This window comes from Lycium barbarum, chromosome 11 (genome assembly GCF_019175385.1).
Source record: "Lycium barbarum isolate Lr01 chromosome 11, ASM1917538v2, whole genome shotgun sequence".
NCBI lineage: Eukaryota > Viridiplantae > Streptophyta > Magnoliopsida > Solanales > Solanaceae > Lycium > Lycium barbarum.
The window spans coordinates 16,711,750-16,736,343 of NC_083347.1; the positions used below are offsets into that span (position 1 = coordinate 16,711,750).

General features: G+C 34.8%; 5 protein-coding genes across 5 annotated transcripts; all 5 read right to left on the reverse strand.

Annotated features, from left to right (window-relative positions):
- Nucleotides 1-906: 906 nt before the first annotated feature.
- Nucleotides 907-1,650, reverse strand: LOC132617031 (uncharacterized). The gene has a single exon (XM_060331897.1). The coding sequence runs from the start codon at nt 1,336-1,338 to the stop codon at nt 1,066-1,068; it is 273 nt and encodes a 90-aa protein (XP_060187880.1). The 5' UTR covers nt 1,339-1,650; the 3' UTR covers nt 907-1,065.
- Nucleotides 1,651-2,847: 1,197 nt separating this feature from the next.
- LOC132618843 (uncharacterized) lies at nt 2,848-3,406 on the reverse strand. Its single transcript, XM_060333845.1, has one exon. It carries the CDS (start codon nt 3,280-3,282, stop codon nt 3,028-3,030), a length of 255 nt encoding a protein of 84 aa, XP_060189828.1. The 5' UTR covers nt 3,283-3,406; the 3' UTR covers nt 2,848-3,027.
- Nucleotides 3,407-9,482: 6,076 nt separating this feature from the next.
- On the reverse strand, nt 9,483-10,122 carry LOC132618404 (uncharacterized). Its single transcript, XM_060333467.1, has one exon. It carries the CDS (start codon nt 9,913-9,915, stop codon nt 9,661-9,663), a length of 255 nt encoding a protein of 84 aa, XP_060189450.1. The 5' UTR covers nt 9,916-10,122; the 3' UTR covers nt 9,483-9,660.
- A 2,719-nt stretch (nt 10,123-12,841) lies between these two features.
- Nucleotides 12,842-13,386, reverse strand: LOC132617015 (uncharacterized). Its single transcript, XM_060331859.1, has one exon. It carries the CDS (start codon nt 13,277-13,279, stop codon nt 13,010-13,012), a length of 270 nt encoding a protein of 89 aa, XP_060187842.1. The 5' UTR covers nt 13,280-13,386; the 3' UTR covers nt 12,842-13,009.
- A 9,114-nt stretch (nt 13,387-22,500) lies between these two features.
- On the reverse strand, nt 22,501-23,255 carry LOC132618862 (uncharacterized). The gene has a single exon (XM_060333862.1). The coding sequence runs from the start codon at nt 23,112-23,114 to the stop codon at nt 22,860-22,862; it is 255 nt and encodes an 84-aa protein (XP_060189845.1). The 5' UTR covers nt 23,115-23,255; the 3' UTR covers nt 22,501-22,859.
- Nucleotides 23,256-24,594: the final 1,339 nt, after the last annotated feature.

A 24,594-nucleotide genomic window follows, 5' to 3' on the forward strand; every position in this document is an offset into this window, starting at 1 on the left:
CAACTAAAAGCTCTTATGCTCTACTTTATTTCCAGGTATGTGTATTAAGATGACAAAAATGGTGCAGCCACTACTTAGTTAGTTTTTAGCTCTATATGTAATAGTTTAGTAACTTTGGGTAATTTGAGTATGACACTATCACTAATAGTGAAAATATTTCTATGATGGATGTTCCACCTTAAACGATAAATAAAAGTTATCGTTTGAACAAAAAAAAAACACATGTCTTTTTCAACTTTTTAATGTTTTACTGATAAGTCTCATGGCTACTAGTCATAAACCGAAAAATCCAATCAAACCGACAATAACCAAACCGGTGGTTATTATTTTATTTGGTTTGGTTATGGTTTTAGACATTTAAAAACTGACTAAATTGATTTGGTTATGGTTTTAATCAATAACCGACCCAAACCGAACCATGAACACCCCTAATTTTGATGTAAGAGCAAACTTACACTAAGAGGCTACGTACCAAACCAATGAAATCAAGCCCCTCGTTAGTCATTATTACATTTGTACATTTGCCTGTAAAGGTCAAAAATTGAAAATTTAATGGCCATAGATTTTAAATATTTTTTTATTTTATTTAAAATTTATGAAGTTAAAATGAAGCTGTGTGTTTGGTTATACTTTTGTTAAAAAGAAAGAAAATATAGCACTTTATTTAAAATTTATGAAGAAGATTCATGCATGGAGCATTTTTTCAAACTTGAAATCCAACAAATTCAATGACCGAACAATAATTTTAAAATAAATTGAAAAACTATTCCGAACGAGAAAAAGTAAATCATTCTCGTGGCCAAACAGGTCCAAAATATACGAAACGAAGTTAAACATGGTAAATTGATGGAAAGCGTCAAAACTGCAAATTTCGCATAGTTCATCAGAGAAGTGAGTCAAGAAATGTGGACTAGAAAAAGTTCTATTAATATTGACAAGGCAATTGAGCCTCAAGTTCTAGAAGTTACTTCTTCAATCATACATCCGGTTGGCCTTTCATGTCCTCAATTCTCAAGGAATTATATTTATGTACATAAAAATAGCAGAAAATTTAATTGTTGGAATTCAATTGGGACCCCAACAGCTCAAATACATAACTTTCCTAAGAGACTCTTCAGATTTCTCCACCTTCTCCTTCAATTCTAATTTGTTTGTAGAAACCAATGAAGAAGATTGAGAAGAGAGCTTCTTGGCTTGTGAATATGACCGTAAATTGTTCTTGGCGTGTTGATGTACGGCTCTGATGGTGTGGTTCCACCTACAAACTCCTTGATCTTTTAGTGCCTCTACTACTCCCAAGCTCACTGCTGTAACCCATGCCCTGCTTGTTGAACTCATTTTTCAATCTTGATTCTTTAAACTTTTAGGCTAAGTTTGTGAAGGTTTAATTTGCTTAAGAAGGCTAATGCTTTTACAAAGACTTGGTTTTTATGTTGGTTGAATTACTTAGGATGGATGATCGCATCTATTGTTATATATAGGTAAGTGCTCAATAAAACTAGAGGCTTTGGCTGTGCTGCTTGTGGTTTTGGAACATGGTTTTCCAATTTTGGAGTGAGGTGTGCGTTTATGAATGTACGTTTCTACCCCTTTCATATACTTTTTCGCCATGTTAATTATGAAGGTGAAGTTGGCACTCCAATTATTTATTACTACTATACACTTGGAGAGTGGAGGATTGATTGGAGAGTGGAGGATTGATTGGAAGGAGCCCACTGATTTTTGGAGTGACATGTTCTGATGTGCATTAGGACAAAATAAATAAGCAAATAAATAAAGAAAATTTTAACGAAGATGCACACGGATTGGAGAGATTAAAGAAAAACCCACTTGCGCCCAAACCATGGGAAAGGATCTTGAAAATGAAACTACATATATTTTGGACTGACGTGCGATTAAAGAAAAACCCACTTGCGCCCAAACCATGGGAAAGGATCTTGAAAATGAAACTACATATATTTTGGACTGACGTGCTTTCCACAAATCCCAGTGTCACACGATTGAACGTAAATGTAATTGTATGAGCATTAAAAATCTTATCTTATCCCGGAAAAATGTTACTTCGTCCGTCTGTTTTTACCTGATCTGTATATTAAAATTAGTGGACTATTTCAACATGTTCAATTTAAAAAATTAAGAGATAATTTATTATTTTATATTTATTATTAATTATTGAGTTAAAGGTTTAAAAAATTCTTATTGGTTGCAAAACTTCTAAAATATTTTTAATTGATAAAAATAATTAATTTCAATCATTAGATGATTTAATAATAATTGAAAGTGATAGAGTAAAATTGTCATTCTAGTTTATGGCTCCTTAAAGAATATTACAAATCAATACAAGTAAAAATGGACAGAGAGAGTAATAAATTTATGTTAAATCCACAAAATTTGTCATGCCTAAGGAGGCTTAAAAATGAAATAGTGATATTTTGATCAAAGCTGTCTGCTTAGCAAGCCGTGGTTCTTGCGATTATGGTCTTCACTTCGCGATTTACTTTGTTTTAGATGATAAAGCTGTTAACAAGGAATCGCCGAAAGGTCAAAAGTTTTGTACAACAAGTTCTTGTTAAGAAAACATATGGGTGCTTAAAAGTTTTGACCCATTTTTGATTTTGTACTTTTTTCTTTTTCTTCCGCTGATCGTCATTATTATTTAATGTCATCTTGATTTTACATCAAGATCAGGGCGACAATTAACAGAGATGACTTATCCTTTATGAAAGACGCTACTTCATCTATGTATTTCAGATTTTAAAACAGTGCATATTCATTATTACTTGCAAGTCGCAACCATGCTGGAAGTGATGCAAATTATTGGAGTAGCTGATCTGTCAGAACATCAAGTCATCGAAATATCAACACTATATTGCAGTTTCATATAATTTTCGAAAGATTTCGAAATACAAGGGCCCTATATTTACAAATCATAATACTGTACTACATTTCCTATATTATGGCTTTTCCGCTTGAAAAATATTCAGGTCTGCAAAAATGATCATGAAGATATCTAGAAATTAAAAATGATCAATTGGGACCCCAACAGCTCAAGTACATAACTTTCCTCAATGACTCTTCAGATTGCTTTGCCTTCTCACTCCTTGCAATCAGTGAAGAAGAAGAAAGTTTCTTAGCTTGAGAGTAAGATCTCAAGTTATTCTTTGTGTGTTGTGCCAAAGACCTCAATGGGTAATTCCATCTACACAATCCAACTTGATCTTTTAAGGCTTCAACTGCTCCAACACTAGCTGCAACTATCCATGCTCTCCTGCTTGAACTCATTTTGATTTTCTTCTAAAGATAACTCTCTTTTTCTGCTTTGGTTTTGTATATGAATCTTGTTTATGGTTCTCTGATTTTTGATTGCCTGTATATTTTAATGATTTTGGAGATGATGTTTGGAATTTGGGGCTAAGGCTGAATATATAGGCACTGAAAGGAGGCTTTAGAGTAGCTGAGTGATGAGCCAGCGGTTTTTGGGCTACTGTGGGCTCTACAGTCAATGGTTTTCTAGTTATCCTTGGAATAAAGAAGACATTTTATTATTTATTGCTTGTGATTTTTTTTCTTAGAAGAAGACAGGAGTTGGACTACCCGGCACTCTTTGTTACTACTCCAGTTGTTTAATTGCACGAGCCAGTTTGGATTGACTTATAAATTGCTTATAAGCTATTTTTAATTTTTTTAAGTGTTTAGTTGGCCAGCTTAAAGTTATTTTGTGTAAAAAATAAGCCTAAAAAAATAATTGAATCTGTTTGGCTTAGCTTATCTAAGAGCCCGTTTGGATTGGCTTATAAGGTGTTTTCAGTTTTTTTGAGTGTTTGGCTGACCAGCTTAAAGCCACTTTGTGCATAAAATAAACCTAAAAAAATAATTGGGCCCGTTTGGTTTAGCTTATCTAAAGTAGCTTATAAGCCAAAAAAAAATAAGTTAGCCTACACCAACTTTTTTTTTAATATTTTTTTTATGGCTTATAAGCTGCTTATTTTAAGCTCATCCAAACAGGCTCTAAAGCAGCTTATAAGTTGAAAACAGCTTATAAGCCAAAAAAAAAATAAGCTAGCCTACCTCAACTTATTTTTTTTTAGCCTATAAGCTGCTTCCAGCTTATAAGCTGCTACTGAAAAGGAGATTGCACAGGAAGCAATCAGATTTTTCTCAGACCAATTCAAAGAGGAAAATATCCCTACAGATTTCTCTATGCTTGATAAGATTCCTAAAATGGTTACAGAAGAACAAAATCAACAACTCTATGAAATGCCAGATGAAGCAGAGGTGAAAAGAGCAGTTTTTGGTTTAAATGGAGACAGTGCAGGGGGTCCTGATGGTTTCACAGGAAGATTTTTCCAAGCTTGTTGGGAAATTATTGCAAATGACTTGGTGACCATGGTGAGATCATTCTTCTGTGGGCATGAACTCCCAAGGTATGTAACTTGTACCAATTTGGTTTTGATACCAAAGAAGAAAGAAATTAATACATTTTCTGATATGAGGCCAATCAGCTTGAGTAACATCACTAGCAAAGTTATTTCAAGAATCATTCATGAAAGACTGATATATCTGCTACCTGAGATCATTTCACCTCAGCAATCAGGATTTGTTAAAGGCAGGAGTATTGTAGAAAACATTCTGTTGGCTCAGGAAATTGTACATGATATTAGGATTAGAGGAAAGCCTGCAAATGTTGTCATTAAGCTTGACATGGAAAAGGCTTATGACAGAGTATCATGGTTATTTCTAACTAAAGTCCTGAGGAGAATGGGGTTCGGTGAATTTACTATTGATCTGGTGTTTAGAGTTATCTCAAATAATTGGTATTCCATTCTGATTAATGGGCAACCTCATGGATTCTTCAAATCATCTAGAGGAGTAAAGCAAAGAGATCCACTGTCCCCTACTTTATTCATTTTGGCTGCAGAATGTTTGTCTAGGGCTCTCAATACACTGCATACTGAGGATGAGTACAAGGAATATGGGATGCCAAAATGGAGTCCATATGTCAATCATTTGGCATATGCAGATGATACTATCATTTTCACCTCTGCTAATGAACAGTCTATGAGATTAGTGATGAAGACTTTGAGTAATTATGAGAAGGTGAGTGGTCAGAAGATCAACAAGCAGAAAAGTGTTGTTTATATGCATCATTTGACATCTCATAACATTAAGGAGCTGGTATTTTCTGTCACCCAGATTCTTAAAAAGGATTTTCCATTCACATATTTGGGTGTACCAATCTACTATGGGAGAAGAAGGAACATTCACTACAAGGAGATAATAGAAAAGATTCAGAATAGACTGAGCTCATGGACTGGTAAGCTGTTATCTATTGGAAGAAGGACAACACTGATTAAACATGTTTTACAGTGCATGCCTATACACCTACTATCCGCTTGTGACCCTCCTAGTGCTATACTTGCTCAGATTCATAGATTGTTTGCTAAGTTCGTTTGGAGCAACTCTGTGGGAAATTCAAGTAAGCACTGGGCAACTTGGACAACCTTATGTCACCCATAAGAAGAAGGTGGCATGGGGTTTAGAAGCCTACAAGATATATCTAAAGCCCTCTTTGCTAAACTGTGGTGGAACATGAGAACCAAACAATCCTTATGGAGAACTTTCATGAGTAATAAGTACTTAAAGAAGTTTCATGCTGTGATAGCCCCTAGCGGATCAGGTACTTATGTGTGGAAGAAGATGATTAAATACCGAGATGAGATGGAACATGAGATATGGTGGAAGCTTCAACAAGGTAATTCTTATTTTTGGTCTGATAATTGGACAGGACTGGGAGCCCTATACCATATTACTCCACCAGATTTTGAGTGTGATCCCACAATCATCCTTGTAAAAGAAACTGCAGAAGTGGGGAAATGGGATGAACAGTTGCTAAGAAGAATCCTTCCTGAGGATCTAGCAGACCATATTGTGCAGCACATTAATCCACCAAATGAAAATGGCCAAGCAGATAAGGCTTTCTGGAAATTAGATTCGAGGGGGAAATTCACAGTTGGGTCTGCATTTCAATTGCTCAGACAAAGAAAAGACCCCAGTAATTTGTATAAGCAGATGTGGATCAAAGGACTACCAATAAAGATATCTTTTTTTATGTGGAGATTTTGGAAGTTCAAGCTACCATTGGATGATAAGTTGAAGAAATGGGGACACCAATTCCCTTCCAGATGCTATTGTTGTCAACATCCAAAAGTGGAAGATACCTCCCATGTCTTTTTACACTCACCAACAGCTCAAGCCATCTGGAAGTATTTTTGTGGACCAGTGGGAATAAATACTGAGAATTTGCAAGTTACCCAAATAATTAACAGATGGTGGGATATGCCTAGTAGACTACATGCCAAATGCATCAACCAAGCTGTCCCTGCTATTATTATTTGGGAACTCTGGAAGAGGAGAAACACTATGAGACATGAAGGGAAGGTGTCAATCACAAAACTCATTTACCAGGTGATGCATACTTTGATTCAATTCATGAAGGTGAGAAGGAGAAATTTTAGGTATGCACCATATAATTGGAGTGTGATTGTTGAGGCATTACAGAGATATTCTCCAAAGATAAGAGTAACACCAGTGACTTGGAGAACTCCAGATATTGGATGGATAAAAGTCAATACTGATGGAGCCTCAAGAGGAAACCCGGGTAGGAGTTCATGGGCCTTTTGTGTAAGGGATGAAAGGGGAGATGTGATACAAGCACAGGCCAGAGAAATAGATGATCTTCAAAGCACCAACACCGAGGCAGAGGCCCTAGCCATTTTACAGGCTCTCAGGTATTTAAAAGACAGTCAATGGGATCAAATAAGGATAGAGACAGATTCACTTTTGCTGAAGAACTCTATTCAAAGGACATGGGAAATTCCTTGGCAAATCATTACTATGGTGGAAGAAATTTGGAGAATAAGTGAGGAAAAAGTGGTGGTGATAGAGCATATTTATAGGGAAGGAAACAAATTAGCAGATCACTTGGCTAATTTAGCTTTGGACACAGGGGACATACAATTCAATTCCTTTCATGACATGGAGAGCCACTGTAAAAGAATTGTGAACAGTGACAAATTACAGCTGCCCTGTATAAGAATTAGATCATGTTAAGGAGGCTGAATATAGGGGGAAGGTGGGAGAAAGGGAGATCCTCACACTCAAATCCTTTGGGAGGAGAATGTGAAGGATTTGGTTTACACTAACTGTTTGCTAATGGTTGCAGGTACACAAACTAACATAAATGGAGGATTTTAATTCAACAGGTACCACAGAACAACCACACTGAAGGAATACCAACAAGCAGCGAAACACAGTGTAATCAGGATGTTGAGAAGTTTTACCAGCATAAATTGCAATTGGTTGGAGGCACTTTTGACAAATGACATGAAGTGGAATTACTGCTCCAAATGATTGAGCACATGGAACACAACAGACCTCTTGAGTACACATGGGCATACAGTTTCTATTTAGTGGTTGTTTCTTAGTTGGTGGTATTAGCACCCCGGGATGCTCATCCTACTGAGAACTGGTCATTAGTTAGAAAATGTACTGCCTTGGTGCATATAGAGGGCCAAATATAGAGCATGTGAGATATAGAAACAGAAGTTCTTTATGGAGCAATTATTTCAAATTTCATTCTATTAGTAATTTTTTAACAATTTGTAATATCAAATTAAGACAAGTTATAAGTCTTAATTTGATCATTAGTTTAAATTTTGTATTTTCATTAGCCTTTTGGCTAGAGTTGTACAAACTTCTGGATTTTTTGATAAAATTTATAAAATTAGCCCTAGGCCAAAAGCCTAGTGGACTTTTATTAAAAAAAAAAAAAAGCTTATAAGCTGCTTATTTTAAGCTCATCCAAATAGGCTCTTACTAAAGTTTAGGCGCTCTGAACCTGGATGGTTCTAAGAAATTCACTTGATCTTATGTTGAAATCACATACTCCATCTGTTTTAATTTATGTGAACCTTTTACTATTTGAAAAATCTATTAGGTGTTTTTTTACCACATTTTGCCTACACTTTTTCTAAATTATCTTAATTGTAAATTATCATAACTTATAGTACTTTTAATGTAGTTTCTAAATATATAAATTTTATCTTTATAAACTTAAAAAATTTATGTCCAAAGGTCAAAGTTATAAAATTTGACTCTCATATTCGGAAAAGGTTCACATAAATTGAAACGGTGGGAGTAGTTACTAAAAGAAAATAGTGTAGTGAATTTTGTGATACTAAATAATACTTTTTCCGTCTCATAATAAGTGTTACCTTAGCAAAAAACGTGCATATTAAGAAACCAATAATACTATGTGAAGTTTATCAAATTACCTCTATATAAATAAAAACACATTATTTTTCCTCCTGATTAGAGCATGCACAAGTAGTGAACCTTTTGACATTGAGAATCCAACAATACCAAGTTACTATGTGATTTTTTTAATCATCATTTTGATGTTACTTTAACTTATCTTTTTGTCTAAGGTTAAAATTGAAAAAAACTTGTCAATTTATGTCTTGATTTTCTAAGATAACACATATTATATGATAATTATTTTTTTGCTAAAGTGATATTTATTATGGGATGGAGGGAGCAGTAATTAGATAACTTTTAGGTTATCTATTCATAGAGTGACATGGGGTGATGTGTAAAGTTAATAAATAATACAATATGTAACAAAGATGCACAGGGATTGGCAAGATAAAAGAAAACCCACTTGCGCCCAAACCATGGGAAAGGATCTTGAAAATGAAACTACATATATTTTGGACTGGCGTGCTTTCCAGTGTCACACGGTCGAACATAATAGAGTTGTCTATACAAATCTTATCTTGTTTCTCAAAGCACTTAAATGGAATATTTTATTTTTCACTTAAATGGAATTAATATACCGTTTGTGTTTATGAATTTTAGATTTGTATTTCATCCAATCCGTAACTAAAAGTCTAATTACAAATGCAGGTCTATGGGAGAAGAACAAAGATCGTAGATTCGTTGGTGGGAAATTAGACATTCACATAATTGAAACAGCAAATCTCTGCACAAGGTAGAATAATTTCAAAAAGAGCAAAGTAATGTACTAATGTTACCTTATACAATTAAACGACTACATAGATACTGTTAACATTGCGATAAAGTAAATCCTAAATTCTAATTTTGATCCAATTGAATGAAACTGGAGTTTTTTGAGGGAGCCATCAAAAGGAAAGCACGTTTTACAGATTTGTGCTTGACATACATACTTCTTGGACGTGTCCTAGACCGGGGCTAATTAATTTTTTGCCCATTTAGAACTTGTAAAGTTTAACTCTATAGTATATCGTATCGAACTTTTTTTTTTCAAGTTCTCAATTTGATTTAACTTGATCTTTTATGTTACAGCAAGAGAAGGGTAACCATCAGAGAATAAATGCTCCTTCAATTTGCTGAATGATATACCATTTATATGTTTCGGATCATAAAATAAATAGTACTCAGTATTCATCAACATATCAACAGTATTTCATAGGTCATAGTTTGTCAAAGATATCGAAATACATGGCTCTCTTGAGGTGGAATGCCATTCAATATTCTATTTACAATCATAGCCCTACATTATTTTTCTCTCTTTTTCTCTCCAGCTCTACAAAAATTACAGTAAGATTCTGCAAAGAAACTTCAATTGGGACCCCAACAGCTCAAGTACATAACTGTCCTCAAAGACTCTTCAGATTGTTTTGCCTTGTCGCTCCTTGCAATAAGTGAAGAAGAAGAAAGTTTCTTAGCTTGAGAGTAAGATCTCAAATTATTCTTTGTGTGTTGTGCCAAAGACCTCAATGGGTAATTCCATCTACACAATCCAACTTGATCTTTTAAGGCTTCAACTGCTCCAACACTGGCTGCCACTATCCACGCTCTCCTGCTTGAACTCATTTTGATTTAATTTCTTCTAAAATTAACTCTTTTTTTTTTCTGCTTTGGTTTTGATGTATGAATTGGTTATGTGGTCTTTTGATTGCTAGTCAATTTGATGATTTTGAATATGATGTTTGGGGTTTGAGGCAAAAGCTGAATTTATAGGAATGTATTGAGAGATGAGAAATTTGAGGAGGTTGTTGGAGAGTGATAAACCAATGTCTCTCTAGCAAACTGTGTGCTTTGGACAGTTATGCTGCCAGTGGTTTTCTAGTTATCTTATACTTTACAAAAGGGAAATTTATTTATTTATTTATTCTTTGTTTATTAGAGGAAAAGACAAAGGGGTGGAACGTGGCCTTCGTTTACTGAAGTTTTGGAGCTTTGAACCTGGATGGTTCCAATTTTTCTTCTTTTTGCGGATATTTGTGCTGTTCATTCCTGAAATTACGATAGGTTTTAGTTTTTTTTTTTTTTGAGTGTTTTAGTTATTAATTATTTGTAATCCCTGAAATTATGATAAGTTTTAGTTTTTTGTTTTTTTTCCGTGTCTCTTAATATTAATTGTTTAACCTTTAACTTTGAAATGTACCTTTTTTTTTAAATCATTTAATTGTTCATGTATTACGATAAATTAATATTCTTACTATTACTTTATATTTAAGGTAAGGTAATATAATTCAAAAAATAATCTAAGGTATAACACGTTTAAAACTACAACTTACCAAACATTGAGGGATCAAAGTGACATTATCCTTTTTCTCGTTTTTATACTCAAATCATATACCTTCCAATTTTAGCATTACTTTCAAAGTAAATTATGCACTAGTGTTTTAAAAGGCGGAGGCATTTTATTTATTAGAGGGCGAGACTTAAGCCCCGAAGCATGGGACGTAAGCCCCATGAATCTTGTAATTTTTAATTTATAATATAGTAAAATGCTACGATAACACAAATATTATATATATAAAAAAATGCATTAATAGTTTAAAGAAATATTAAAAAGTGTTTAAAGAAACTCATAGAAAATGAAACTTCTAACATGATTTTATAAGTATAAATAATGCAATGATATAAAACTATAATCAGATGCAAATCAACTCTAACATCTTACTTCAAACAATTAAAAAATCACATTTTTTTAAAATACATTACTATCACACATGCAATTTACCTCCCTCGAAGAAAATAATCAATAAACTCTATTTGTATTAAAATTAAAACATCACTTCTTCATGATTAAAAGCAAAATTACTTTCAAATGGAGAAATAGTAAAAATATGATAATTTTGAGACATATGACAAAAATATGAAGGCAATGATAAGTGAAGATGTAAAATTCGGGTATCTATTTATAAAATAAATATCGATTGCTATTCACCCTCACGGTGTTCTCAATTAGTAAGTATGCAATTCTACGACTTGTTATTTGAGTTATTCTTAATCTTCTTATTTCTATATATGAGAAAAACCATTAAGCATCATTTTATTAAAGAATTATGAGGGTCAAAAGTTTTAACCGGGGAATTTGACACAATTTGTACAAGAACTGTTAGGCGAGCCCCGAGTGTTGGGCGTTAGGCGTGTTTAGGGCGTATAATTAAGCGTTTAGGGCGTAAGCCTCACACGTAAGCCCCGATGCGATTTGCCTGTGCCCCGCCTCGGGGCGAGTCCCAAAACCGCCTTTTATAATACTGATATATACTATGTAATTTACCTCCCTAAAAGAAAATAATCAATAAACTTTATCATATTATATTTAAAATATCACTCCCTCATGTATAAAATAAAATTACTTTCAAATAACAAAATAATAAACTATGATAATTTTGAGATAAATGACAAAAATGTGAAGACTAATGACAAGTGAAGATATAAAATTTGACTATTTATTTTTAAAAGAAATATTAAGTGATATTTACGCTCACAAGTATTCTCAAATAGTAAATATGCAATATTATGATGTGTTATTTGTGTTACTCTCAATTGTCTCATATCTATAGATAAAGAACACTATTAAGCACCATTCATGTAATAAAAAATTATGAGGGTCAATAATATTAACTAGGGAATCTGACCCATAATTTCTTAAGCGAGCCCCTGTTTTGGACGTGAGCTCCTATTTCGGACGTAAGTTTCATAGAACTAAGCCTTACATGTAAGCCCAAAGCGTTTTGCCAGTGCCCGTATCGGAACGAGTCCCAAAACTGCATTTTAAAAAACTGTTATGCACCTATGCCTTCCAATTTTAGCGTTACTTTCCAAGTAAATTATGCACCTTCCTTCCAAATTCAGCATTACTTTTATGCATTCTGATCCGTTAGAAACATATTTTCCTTCAAGTTCACGGCCACAGATAGTTTTAGCTAGAGCCTATTTAGATGGACTTAAAAAAAGTAGCTTATAAGTTAAAAAAAAAATTGGGATAAGTTAATTTATTTTTTTAGTTAATAAGTTATTTTCAGTTTATAAGCTGCTTTAGATAAGTTAAGTCAAATGAGCCCAATTAATTTTGTAAGTTTATTTTAAACAAAAAATGACTTTAAGCTAGCTAGCTAAATACTCAAAAAAACTAAAAACAACTTATAAGCAACTTATAAGCCAATCCAAATGGGCTCTTACTCTAAATCCTTTTTTTTTAATTAAGGTGTTGGTGAAGGGAAAATGGAGAGAGATCACAGCTTGAAAATTCAAACTCAGTGAGAGTTCAGGTAGCGAAGCAATTAGATCTCTACTAGTTTACTTTGTTTTTTTTTTTTCGTTTATTTGTTTCAAGACGCCCATTAAGGAAACTGGCCCAATCCTCCCTTCCAGTGCTTTAAAGGCGTTAGACCAATTTTTATAATGGGGTATAAGTTAAGAATTATTGAACAAATCCTTAATTCATAGTATTACCTAACCAAAATAAGCTTATAAATTATCAAAAGTTGAAAAGTACTTATGATTCAGACAACGCAATGGAGTATAATTTCCAGAAATTTTGGATTACAGAAATGTTCTTTCCACAGGTGTTGACAGGGCAATTTAGCCCAAGCTCTAAAATTCCTCTCATGTTTTACAATATTGTCAAAGACTATACATGTACTAAATCTAACTGCTAATTAGGATTTGATCAATTGGGACCCCAACAGCTCAAATACATAACTTTCCTAAGAGACTCCTCCGACTGCCTCACCTTCTTCGATTCTAATTTATTTGCAGAAACCAAAGAAGAAGATTGAAAAGAGAGCTTCTTGGCTTGTGAATATGAGCGTAGATTGTTCTTGGCGTGCTGATGTACGGCTCTGATTGTGTGATTCCACCTACATATTCCTTGATCTTTCAGTGCCTCTACCACTCCCAAGCTCACTGCTGTAACCCATGCCCTGCTTGTTGAACTCATTCTTTTCTAATATGATATTGATTCTTGAAAAAACTTGATTGTGTTTGTGAAGGTTTAATTTTGCTGAAATAGGCTTAGAAAGACTTGTATGACTTGTTGATCTAAACTCTAAAAACGTGCGCGTATATATAGTGTTTGCTTGTTGGAGAAAACAAGAGGCTTTTTGGCTGTACTTCCTGTGGTTTTGGAGCATGGTTTCTGAACTGTGGAAGTACATTTCTGCCCTTCCATATAGCTTTTAATGATAAGTATTGAAGAGGGGGGTGTAATTGGTATTTCAATTATTATATATTTTTCATGATCACAATTATGGGGTATAGGGGTTGGTTGGTCGAAAGAGCACACAGAATTTGGAGATGTTGTTTGGTCTACTTGCTAGATTGCAGACACGTACAGTGACATGTGGTGATGTGTCTAATGCCAATACTGATATGCAGATAAGACAAGCAAATAAAGAAGTGCAAATGTAGGTATGGGGCATACGGTTTGGCTTAGTAGGCGTTTGGCCATTAATTTTAAAATTATGATTTCAAACCAACATTTGATCATCAATTTTCAGTTATAGTTTGAAATCTGATGTAAAATCATGATTTGAATTCAAATTATCAAAAAAATATGGTTTGGAGTTTGAAATCATAGTTTCAAATTTTTTAAATATAAAATTTAACCCATAAATTAATATTTTGTAAAAAAAGATTCATAAATTGGTAAATATTTTTAATAATTACCCCCATCAATTATTTACCAATCTCATTAACTTTCACCGACCTTTATTTATGTCTACCAACCTTTAATTTATGTGGGTAGATTATATTAAATAGTAGTTACATTACTATTCATGTTAAATTTCGATTTTATTGAAGTAAAGTTTGATTAATTGATGTTGTATTTTTTAGAAAAGCCTTCTAGTAGTGTACTAATTTTGTTATAAACTATGATTTGCTCATTTAGTAAGATTGTATAAGAATTGAGAATGTTTTGATAGATTTCACAATTTGTGGGGTTTTTATGTCTATAAGAGAAAATACGATTTAAAATATTCAAATTGTATGTCCAAACATTATTTGAAATTAGGTTTCAAACCATATCCAAACGGAGCCTTAGATTAAAGAAAATCCACTTGCGCCCAAAGTCCCAAACCATGGGAAAAGATCCTTGAAAATGAAACCACCAAAATGTTTGGAGTTACGTACATTTAGCAGGCGTTTGGCATGAAAACCAAATATTTTTTCACTTTATTTAATATTTTGGAGTTAAGTTGTCTTTTCTTATAATTTTTGTAAAGAATATTTAGTTGTTTCAATGTATTGAAAGTGAAAAAGTGAAAATAAATTTTTTAGTATTTTTTAAATTTCAGAATTTTCATGATCAAACATTGATTTTCAAATAAAGTGAAAACGTTTTTCGAAAAAAATTAAAAAAATTTCGTAGAAATACTGTTCGTGCTTCTAATACAGTCACTTGTTATATAAAGCAAATAAAAAGACTAACAAGGTTATATTGCCTTTATTTAAGCCAAATACATAAGCAGTCCCTGAACTTGTTACAATTTTCCATTTAGACACTTCAATTAAGGGCATGACTTATTAGACACTTGTAGTATATTTAGAATGTGCCAATTGAGCACCTAATGATGACATGGCAAGAGAATGTGGATCTAACTCTTATTAGGCGCGTGAATTGGCGTAACTTCCAAACAACATTTTTTTCCTAATCCAAATAATCTTATTTTCCAAATCACCATCTCAGTTAAACCTTTAACCCTTCAACACCACCGTCTCCACCATTATTTCTCTTTTATCTTTTCAATACCAAACATGAGATACAAATCCAATTAAAAGAAAGAACCCATCATTAGGGTATTAATAACATGTGTTTGTTAGTTGGGAGATCAATTTTAATGCTGATAATTTGAGATATTCAGAGGTCTTTGCTTTCATGCGCTGCTAGCATTCTAGCACTTGTGCAATGAGCTTTTCGCTCAATTTTTAGAAGTTACACTTAGTTCAATAAATTCTACTCGATGTCAATATTTGGAACCATGGCCGCTCGGTCATACGAATAAAGGATGAAAATTGAGAAATTGTAGAATTGGGTGGGGCGAAATAGAGGAGGAGATCTCGGAAGCAATCTTTGGCTCTGAAGAAGTAAATGAATGTAACATCAATTTATGGGGTTGAAAATTAAAAAAGAAAAAGAAGAAGTAACAGGTACAAGTATTGTTTGTTGGGTTTTTGATATTGGTGAATGCGAAATGATGAGATGGAAAGTGAAGGGAATATAAAAAGTCCCTTTTGCTTTGGGGAATGTAAAAGGTCCCTTGTGCTTTGGTTAAAGCGTCTGTCCCACATAGGAAAAAGAGAGGAAAAGAGAGGTGTATGTATTACATTACATTTTCCCTAGTTGCTAAAAGGGTTGAGGGGGAAAAGACCCCTCGCGCCGTCGTCGTCGCTCGCTCGGCTTCGGCTTCGGCTTTGGCTTTGGCTTTGGATTTGGTCAAATGATCTGATTGATTGATAAAAACGTATATTTTCTGAAACGTATATTCCATCAACCTCGAGTACTGTGAGGGGAATAATTTCCTTAAGGACACACTTTGAACTAAGTTTTCCAGTTTCTGTAATTTACTGATTATAAGTTTTTACAGATTGTGTAATCTGCTTTTACTAAGTGTTTTATAGATTCAGAAACTTTATTTAGACTTATACAAATTATTATTGACAACAATCTTAAGGAAATTATCTATATAATATTATAATTTGTATTCTGTATTCTGTTTAAGGAGATTAAAACTTCTGTAGTTTTCTACTCCATATGAATATAGTATTCTGACTTGAAGATATAAAAACTTCGTTGGAATACCAAAGTTCATAATTATACTGCGATTTGAAGAAATAAAATCTTCATCGTTTAAGTTTGTGATTTAATTGCTATTCTGGTTTTATTAACTAAAACAGTTTGTCGATTTGACAGTGACAAAGAAAGAATGGCAATTGAGACTGAAACTCCCTCTGCGACTGGAACTCCCTCTGCAACTGGAACTCCCTCTGTGAACATTGCACCAGCGGTCACGCCTACAACCCGTGCCGCTGTGCCACCGGCTGAGAAACCTGCGAAGTTCACCGGTGCCAACTTTAAAGGATGGCAGCAGAGAATGTTCTTTTGGCTTACCACCCTTGGTATGCAAAAGTTCACCAGTGAGGACCCTCCCGTGCCTGCCGCCGACATGCCTGACAACCAGAAGTTCATGGTTACTGAGGCTTGGAAACAGGCTGATTTTTTGTGCAAAGGCTACATTTTGAGTGCCTTAGAAGATGGTTTGTACAACGTCTACAGTGCAGTAGAGACCTCCAAAGAACTGTGGAGTGCACTGGAAAAGAAGTACAAAACCGAAGATGCTTGCTTGAAGAAGTTTGTGGTTGCCAAATTCCTAGACTACAAAATGGTGGATGGAAAAACTGTTGGAACCCAAGTTCAAGAGCTTCAACTTATCTTCCATGACCTTATTGCTGAAGGTATGGTAGTGAATGAAGCATTCCAAGTGGCTGCAATGATTGAGAAGTTGCCACCCTCATGGAAAGAGTTCAAGAATTATCTTAAGCACAAGAGAAAGGAAATGAAGTTGGAGGATCTTGTGATTCGTCTCAAGATCGAGGAAGATAACAAAACCGCTGAGAAGAGGTACCGTAAGAGTTCACCGATTGAAGGGGCAAGTGTCGTTGAAGATGATGCTCCGAAAAAGAACAATAAAAGGAAGAGGCATTCTGGAAAGGAGAAGTATCCTAACAAGAAAAAGTTCAAGGGAAACTGTTATAATTGTGGTAAAGCAGGCCATAAAGCTCCCGACTGTCGTGCCCCCAAGAAGGACAAAGAGAAAAACAAGGGTCAGGCAAACATGGTGGAAGATGTTGATGACCTGTGTGCAATGTTGTCCGAGTGCAACCTGGTTGGTAACCCAAAGGAGTGGTGGCTTGATTATGGCGCCACTCGACATGTGTGTGCCGTTAAGGAAGCATTTACAACCTACACTCCCGCTGGACCCGATGAGGAGTTATATATGGGAAATACTGCAACAACTAAAGTTGAAGGATATGGAAAGGTTCTGTTGAAGATGACATCCGGCAAGGTGCTGACTCTCAACAACGTCATGCATGTTCCATCAATTAGGAAGAACCTAGTCTCGGCCGCACTACCCGTGAAAAATGGGTTTAAGTGCGTGCTGGTTAGTGATAAATTTGTACTTAGTAAGAATGATATGTTTGTAGGAAAGGGTTACCTCACCGAGGGCCTTTTCAAACTTAATGTAATGGTTGTTGCTAGTATTAATGGAAAATCTGCTTCTTCTTACTTATTGGAGTCAAATAATTTATGGCATGTTCGTTTAGGACATGTCAATTACAAAACCTTGCGGAAAATGATTAATATTGAAATATTGCCTAAATTTGAGTGTAATATATCTAAATGTCAAATACGTGTTGAATCAAAGTTTGTTAAGCATTCGTATAAGTCTGTTCAAAAGAATTCAAATCCTTTAGACTTAATCCACACTGACATTTGTGATATGAAGTCAATACCATCTCGCGGTGGGAAAAAGTATTTCATAATTTTTATTGACGATTGCACTCGATTTTGTTACGTTTATTTGCTAAACAGTAAGGATGAAGCAATAGAAGCATTTAGGCAATATAAAAATGAAGTCAAAAATCAATTGAATAAAAAGATAAAAAAGATTAGAAGTGATAGGGGTGGAGAGTACGAATCTCCTTTTGCAGATATATGTTTAGAATATGGAATTATTCATCAAACCACTGCCCCCTACACACCACAATCCAATGGAGTTGCGGAAAGGAAAAATCGGACATTGAAAGAAATGATGAATGCTTTACTAATAAGTTCCGGTTTACCGCAGAGCTTGTGGGGGGAAGCTATCCTTACGGCTAACCGAATACTCAACAGGGTGCCCCACAGCAAAACACAATCCATTCCATATGAACTATGGAAAGGAAGAAAACCCAACTTGAAATATTTCAAAGTGTAGGGGTGTTTAGCAAAGGTACAAGTTCCTTTACCTAAAAGGGTAAAAATCGGACCAAAAACTGTGGATTGTGTTTTTATTGGATATGCTACAAACAACAAAGCTTGTAGGTTTTTGGTTCACAAATCCGACAATCCCGAAATTCATGTTAATACGGTAATTGAATCAGATAATACTGAATTCTTTGAAAATATTTATCCGTATAAAATTGAATGTGAGTCGTCAAGTGAAAGATCTAAACGACCGCGGGAAGAACCAAAGGAAAGTACACCAAGTGAAAAGGATCCAAGGCGTAGCAAACGTCGAAGGACATCTACTTCCTTTGGACCAGATTTTGTGACATTCTTGCTTGAAGATGAGCCTCAAACATTTAAAGCAGCGATGTCTTCTTCTGATTCAGCATTTTGGAAAGAGGCAGTCAATAGTGAGATTCAATCAATCTTAGATAACCACACATGGGAAGTGGTTGATCTTCCTCCTGGAAACAAGCCTTTAGGTTCTAAATGAATTTTTAAAAGGAAAATGAAAGCTGATGGCACTATTGACAAATATAAGGCAAGACTTGTGGTCAAAGGTTCTAGACAAAAAGAAGGCCTTGATTATTTCGACACATACTCACCTGTAACAAGAATAACGTCCATTCGGGTGTTAGTGGCTCTGGCAGCCGTGTATGGTCTTGAAATTCACCAAATAGATGTTAAAACAACTTTCTTAAATGGCGATTTGGAGGAAGAAATTTACATGGAACAACCAGAGGGTTTTGTGGCTCCTGGTAAAGAAAAGAAAGTGTGCAAACTTGTAAAGTCACTTTATGGACTTAAACAAGCACCCAAACAATGGCATGCTAAATTTGACCAAACCATGTTGGCAAATGGATTTAAAATCAATGAGTGTGATAAATGTGTTTACATTAAAAACACTCCAGGTCACGAAGTCATTGTTTGTTTGTATGTTGATGACATGCTGATAATGAGCAAAGATATGGCAGATATAAATGCTACAAAGCGCATGCTGGCTAGTAAATTTGACATGAAAGACTTAGGAGTTGCTGATGTAATCCTAGGAATTAGAATTCATAGAACTCCACAAGGTATAGCATTATCATAGTCTCACTACATAGAGAAAGTACTTAACAAGTTCAAATACTTGGATTTCAAGATAGCCAGAACTCCAATTGATGTGAGTTACGCACTTCAAAAGAACGAAGGTGAAAGTAAATCACAAGGGGACTATGCGAGAGTGTTGGGAAGTCTGATGTATATCATGAATTGTACACGACCAGATATAGCATGTGCCATTAGCAAACTGAGTCGGTTTACAAGTAATCCCAATTACACACATTGGATGGCAATGAAACGAGTTTTGGGGTATCTGAAACATACTCAAGACTATGCTTTGCATTATAATAAATATCCCGAAGTGATTGAGGGATATAGTGATGCAAATTGGATCACTGGATCGTCTGAAGTTAAATCCACAAGTGGGTATGTTTTCACAATTGGGAGTGGAGCAGTGTCTTGGAAATCATCCAAACAGACTTGCATCGCCCGTTCCACTATGGAATCTGAATTCATAGCTTTAGACAAGGCCGGTGAAGAAGCTGAATGGCTCCGGAATTTCTTAGAAGATATTCCATTCTGGCCCAAACCTTTGGCTCCTATATGTATACATTGTGACAGTCAAGCAGCAATAGGAAGGGCAGGGAGCGTAATGTATAACGGAAAATCTCGTCACATACGACGAAGACACAATACCGTTAGACAACTCCTCTCTAGTGGCGTTATCACGATTGACTATGTAAAGTCAAGAGATAACGTAGCGGATCCGCTTACAAAAGGCTTATCTAGAGAGGGAGTTAGTAGATCATCAATGGGAATGGGGTTAAGGCCGAGGACAAGTCATCATGGCAGTAACTCTACCTAGCAGACTGGAGATCCCAAGAGCTAGGTTCAAAGAGATCAAACAAAGTTATGACTGACGGTTCAACATTGTCAAACAACTCAACCCATTCTCGGATGAAGACAATGTTCAGAAATAAAGATAAAACTTTATGGCTTGTTAATGAGTTAATAAAGCATTAAGATTTTTAATGATTATCTAAATCTGGCAATGTATGACCAGATAATGTGGCTATAGGACCACATGTTTAGAAATCACCTATGTGAGTGTTAAGTGTAAGCCGCTTTAAAAGGGAATGACAGTGAAGGCCCATTCTCTATGCACTCATGAAACCAGGCGGTGTTCATGGCTGAAACGAACACAACCGTGAGAACCATAAATGGTTGAAGGTTGATTGTGTGATTTATGTTGTCTAGGTATACAACAAAGTTCGACGGTTCAAAGATATCAAATCTACCGATTGATCGAGTATATCCGATATAAGTTCACTACGGAAAGTTCAAAGGGAAACCTACTTATCCAGATGCAGTCAATCTTCGCTTGTATATCACACTTGTCCGCGCATTCTTTTATATTATGGCAATTCCCCATTCATGTGGGGGATTGTTGGGTTTTTTATATTGGTGAATGGGAAATGATGGGATGGAAAGTGAAGGGAATATAAAAGGTCTCTTTTGCTTTGGGGAATGTAAAAGGTCCCTTGTGCTTTGGTTAAAGCGTCTGTCCCACATAGGAAAAAGAGAGGAAAAGAGAGGTGTATGTATTACATTACACCTTCCCTAGTTGCTAAAAGGGTTGAGGGGGAAAGGACCCCTCGCGCCGTCGTCGTCGCTCGCTCGGCTCGGCTTCGGCTTCGGCTTTGGCTTTGGCTTTGGCTTTGGATTTGGATTTGGATTTGGATTTGGTCAAATGATCTGATTGATTGATAAAAACGTATATTTTCTGAAAGGTTGCAAACCTTTTCCCAACCAGTGCGTTAATGGCTATAAATTCCAATTAATATTCAGATTATGCCTTACGAATTTTCTGATATTCTCTATTCTTCTACTCTTCTTAAAAGTTTCTTTTTCTGTGTGATATACTGCCATTGAGTGGTTCGCCGCTACCAGAATTTGCAGTACTACTATTCTGGTAAGATAATCGTTCTATCCTGGGAGGGGATAATCCATCAACCTCGAGTACTGTGAGGGGAATAATTTCCTTAAGGACACACTTTGAACTAAGTGGGCTCGATTATATTCTGAATATAGTTTTCCAACACTGTTTCTGTTCATTTTTCCAGTTTCTGTAATTTACTGATTTTAAGTTTTTACAGATTGTGTAATCTGCTTTTACTAAGTGTATTATAGATTCAGAAACTTTATTTAGACTTATACAGATTATTTTTGACAACATTGTTTCCTTGAAGATGAAGAAGCGACAGTATTACTTATGTGATTTGTGGTGGAACTCCGATAAGTTCTATGCGGAAAAATGAAGAAAAGGCGCTGTGGGAATTAAATGTGAAGAAGAAAGAACAAAAAGAAAAAAAATAGCCACGTGCTACCCTTTCATTTGTTTGTTGCCACATAGGTAGCATGTTAACTTCACACGCTTTATTTTTTCTTAAAGACTGCAATAAGGTGCTCAATTAGCACATTCTAAATATACTACAAGTGTCTAATAGGTCATGTCCTTAATTAAAGTGTCTAAATGAAAAATTGTGACAAGTTCAGAAAGCTGCCTATGGGCTATGGCTTTTAATTAAAATGAAGTCTAAAAATAGAACTAATAACAAGTCCTTGATCATCTCACAAAGATATAGAGCAATTACAAAAATATAAAAACATAGTGACAAAAAACCTCATGTTGGTAAGGAAATGCACCTTAAAGAATGGGGTAAACGGATAAACCTTTTTTCCCCTGTGCTGACGTAGAATTCTAACTTTTAACCAATTGAATGAAATTGAGTTTACAGAGGGAGCAAACGCTCTGTCTTTGCTGAGAGTATATTAAGCTGATACAGAGGAACCTTATCTTTGTTTATGATCGTTTTCGGAGTACCGATGTGTGCAAATTAATTGACATATGGCTGGTTCAAAGTACTGTTGTAATCAAATTAAGTCGGTATGCAACTTGTTCGCTCAATTTACATTTAATCTTTTAAGATGTGTTCTTCCTTCTTAGTTTCATTCAAATCAGGACCACCTGAGATGAGACTTCTTTACCATATTTCTTGGATATTCATTTGTGTAATCGTTTTTTTTTTTTTTTAAATAGTAGTATTGGCAAGCATATCGAAGTGATGCAGAGTACTAATCGATCATTCATATCATAATTCCATCAAAATATCTACAGTACTTCATAATTTCATGTGTCATTCTTCGAATGATTCGAAATAATGCATGCTTCTAAGATGGCATGACTTAAACTCTATTTACAATCATAGCCATACATTTTTTTTCTTTTTTCAATCTGTCCTCTCGAAAATCTTTGGGTCTTCAAAAATGACAATGAAGATACCTAGAGAAGAGATCAATTGGGACCCCAACAGCTCTAGTACATAACTGTCCTCAAAGACTATTCAGATTGTTTTGCCTTGTCGCTCCTTACATTATTTTTCTCTCCAGCTCTACAAAAATTACAGTAAGATTCTGCAAAGAAACTTCAATTGGGACCCCAGCAGCTCAAGTACATGACTTTTCTCAAAGACTCTTCAGATTGATTTGCCTTGTCGCTCCTTGCAATAAGTGAAGAAGAAGAAAGTTTCTTAGCTTGAGAGTAAGATCTGATGTTATTCTTTGTGTGTTGTGCCAAAGACCTCAATGGGTAATTCCATCTACACAATCCAACTTGATCTTTTAAGGCTTCAACTGCTCCAACACTGGCTGCCACTATCCACGCTCTCCTGCTTGAACTCATTTTGATTTAATTTCTTCTAAAAGAATTGAACTCTGTTTTTCTGCTTTGATTTTGATATATGAATTGATTCTCTGGTCTTTTGATTGCTAGTAAATTTGATGATTTTGAGTATGAGGTTTAGAGTTTGGGGCAAGGCTGAACTTATAGGAATGTATTGAGAGAGGAGGACGTTGTGGAAGTTGTTGGACAGTAATAAACCAATGTCTCTCTTTGGCAAACTGTGTGCTTGGACAGCATGCTGCCAGTGGTTTTCTAGTTATTTTATCCTGTAGAAAAGGGAAAAATATTTATTTATTGAATTCTTTGTTTATTAGAGGAAAGGGTGGACCCTAAATACTGAAGTTTTGGAGCTTTGAACCTGGAAGGTTCCAATTTTTTTATTTTTTTTTAATTTACACTTTTAATCTCGAAAATTATGAAAATTATAATTTTTCCTTTAAATATTTGTTTAATTATCTAACCTTCACTTATTGAAATACGCCTTTTTCTTTTGCAACTAGATGGCTTATGAGGTTTTGTCCGTGCTGCACATGGGCCCAATATTTTAGATTATAATGTATTTATATGTGTAGTATTTTTTGATATTGCTTGATTTTTTAATATGAAGTTATTTTTTTATTGTTTTTTTTTTAATATGAGGTTCACTTTTTTTTTTTTTTTTTTTTTTAACATGAGTTGGAGGTGGACGACGATACTACCTCCAATGCCCATGCTGGGCACGGGCCTAACACTTTAGATTATAGTGTATCTATGTGTATGTGATTTTGTTTGGATAATGATAATCTCACAATACCGTGTTTTCTCCTTATAGGTCTTGATTTACCGTTGTAATAACGGTTTTGGACTCTATCAATTGCAGCGGTGCTATCACAATGAATTAGAATAGCAGGAATTAGTTTTTCAAAATAAGGTATTTGAAATAATAAATCTCTCAACCAATTCGCCTCTTCACTAGCTGAAGCTAAAGCAATTAGTTCTGCCTCCATGGTAGAATTAGCAATAATAGTTTGCTTTTTTGATTTCCAACAAATATCACCACCTGCCAACGTAAAAATATAACCAGTGGTAGAACAGGAATCACCAGATAAAGTATTCCAATCTGCATAAGAAAAGCCTTCAAGTACAGCAGGATATTTTTTATAAAACAAGCCATAAGTTTTTGTACCCACTAAATATTTCATAACTCTTGTTATGGCATGCCAATGTTCATTACATGGCTTGCTTGTAGACCTGATAAGTACTCCAACAGTATATGTAATATCAGGCCTAGTGCAATCAATCACATATTTCAAACTTCCAATTAAACTAGCATATTCCTTTTGATTTATCACATCATTTTCACTTTGAACAGGAAACAAGTGAACACTTGAATCAAAAGGAGTTACAACATGCTTGCAATCAAGAAAGTTATATTTTTTCAAAATTTTCTCAACATAATGTGACTGGTTAAGGAAAATTCCATCACATGTTTTGGTAATTT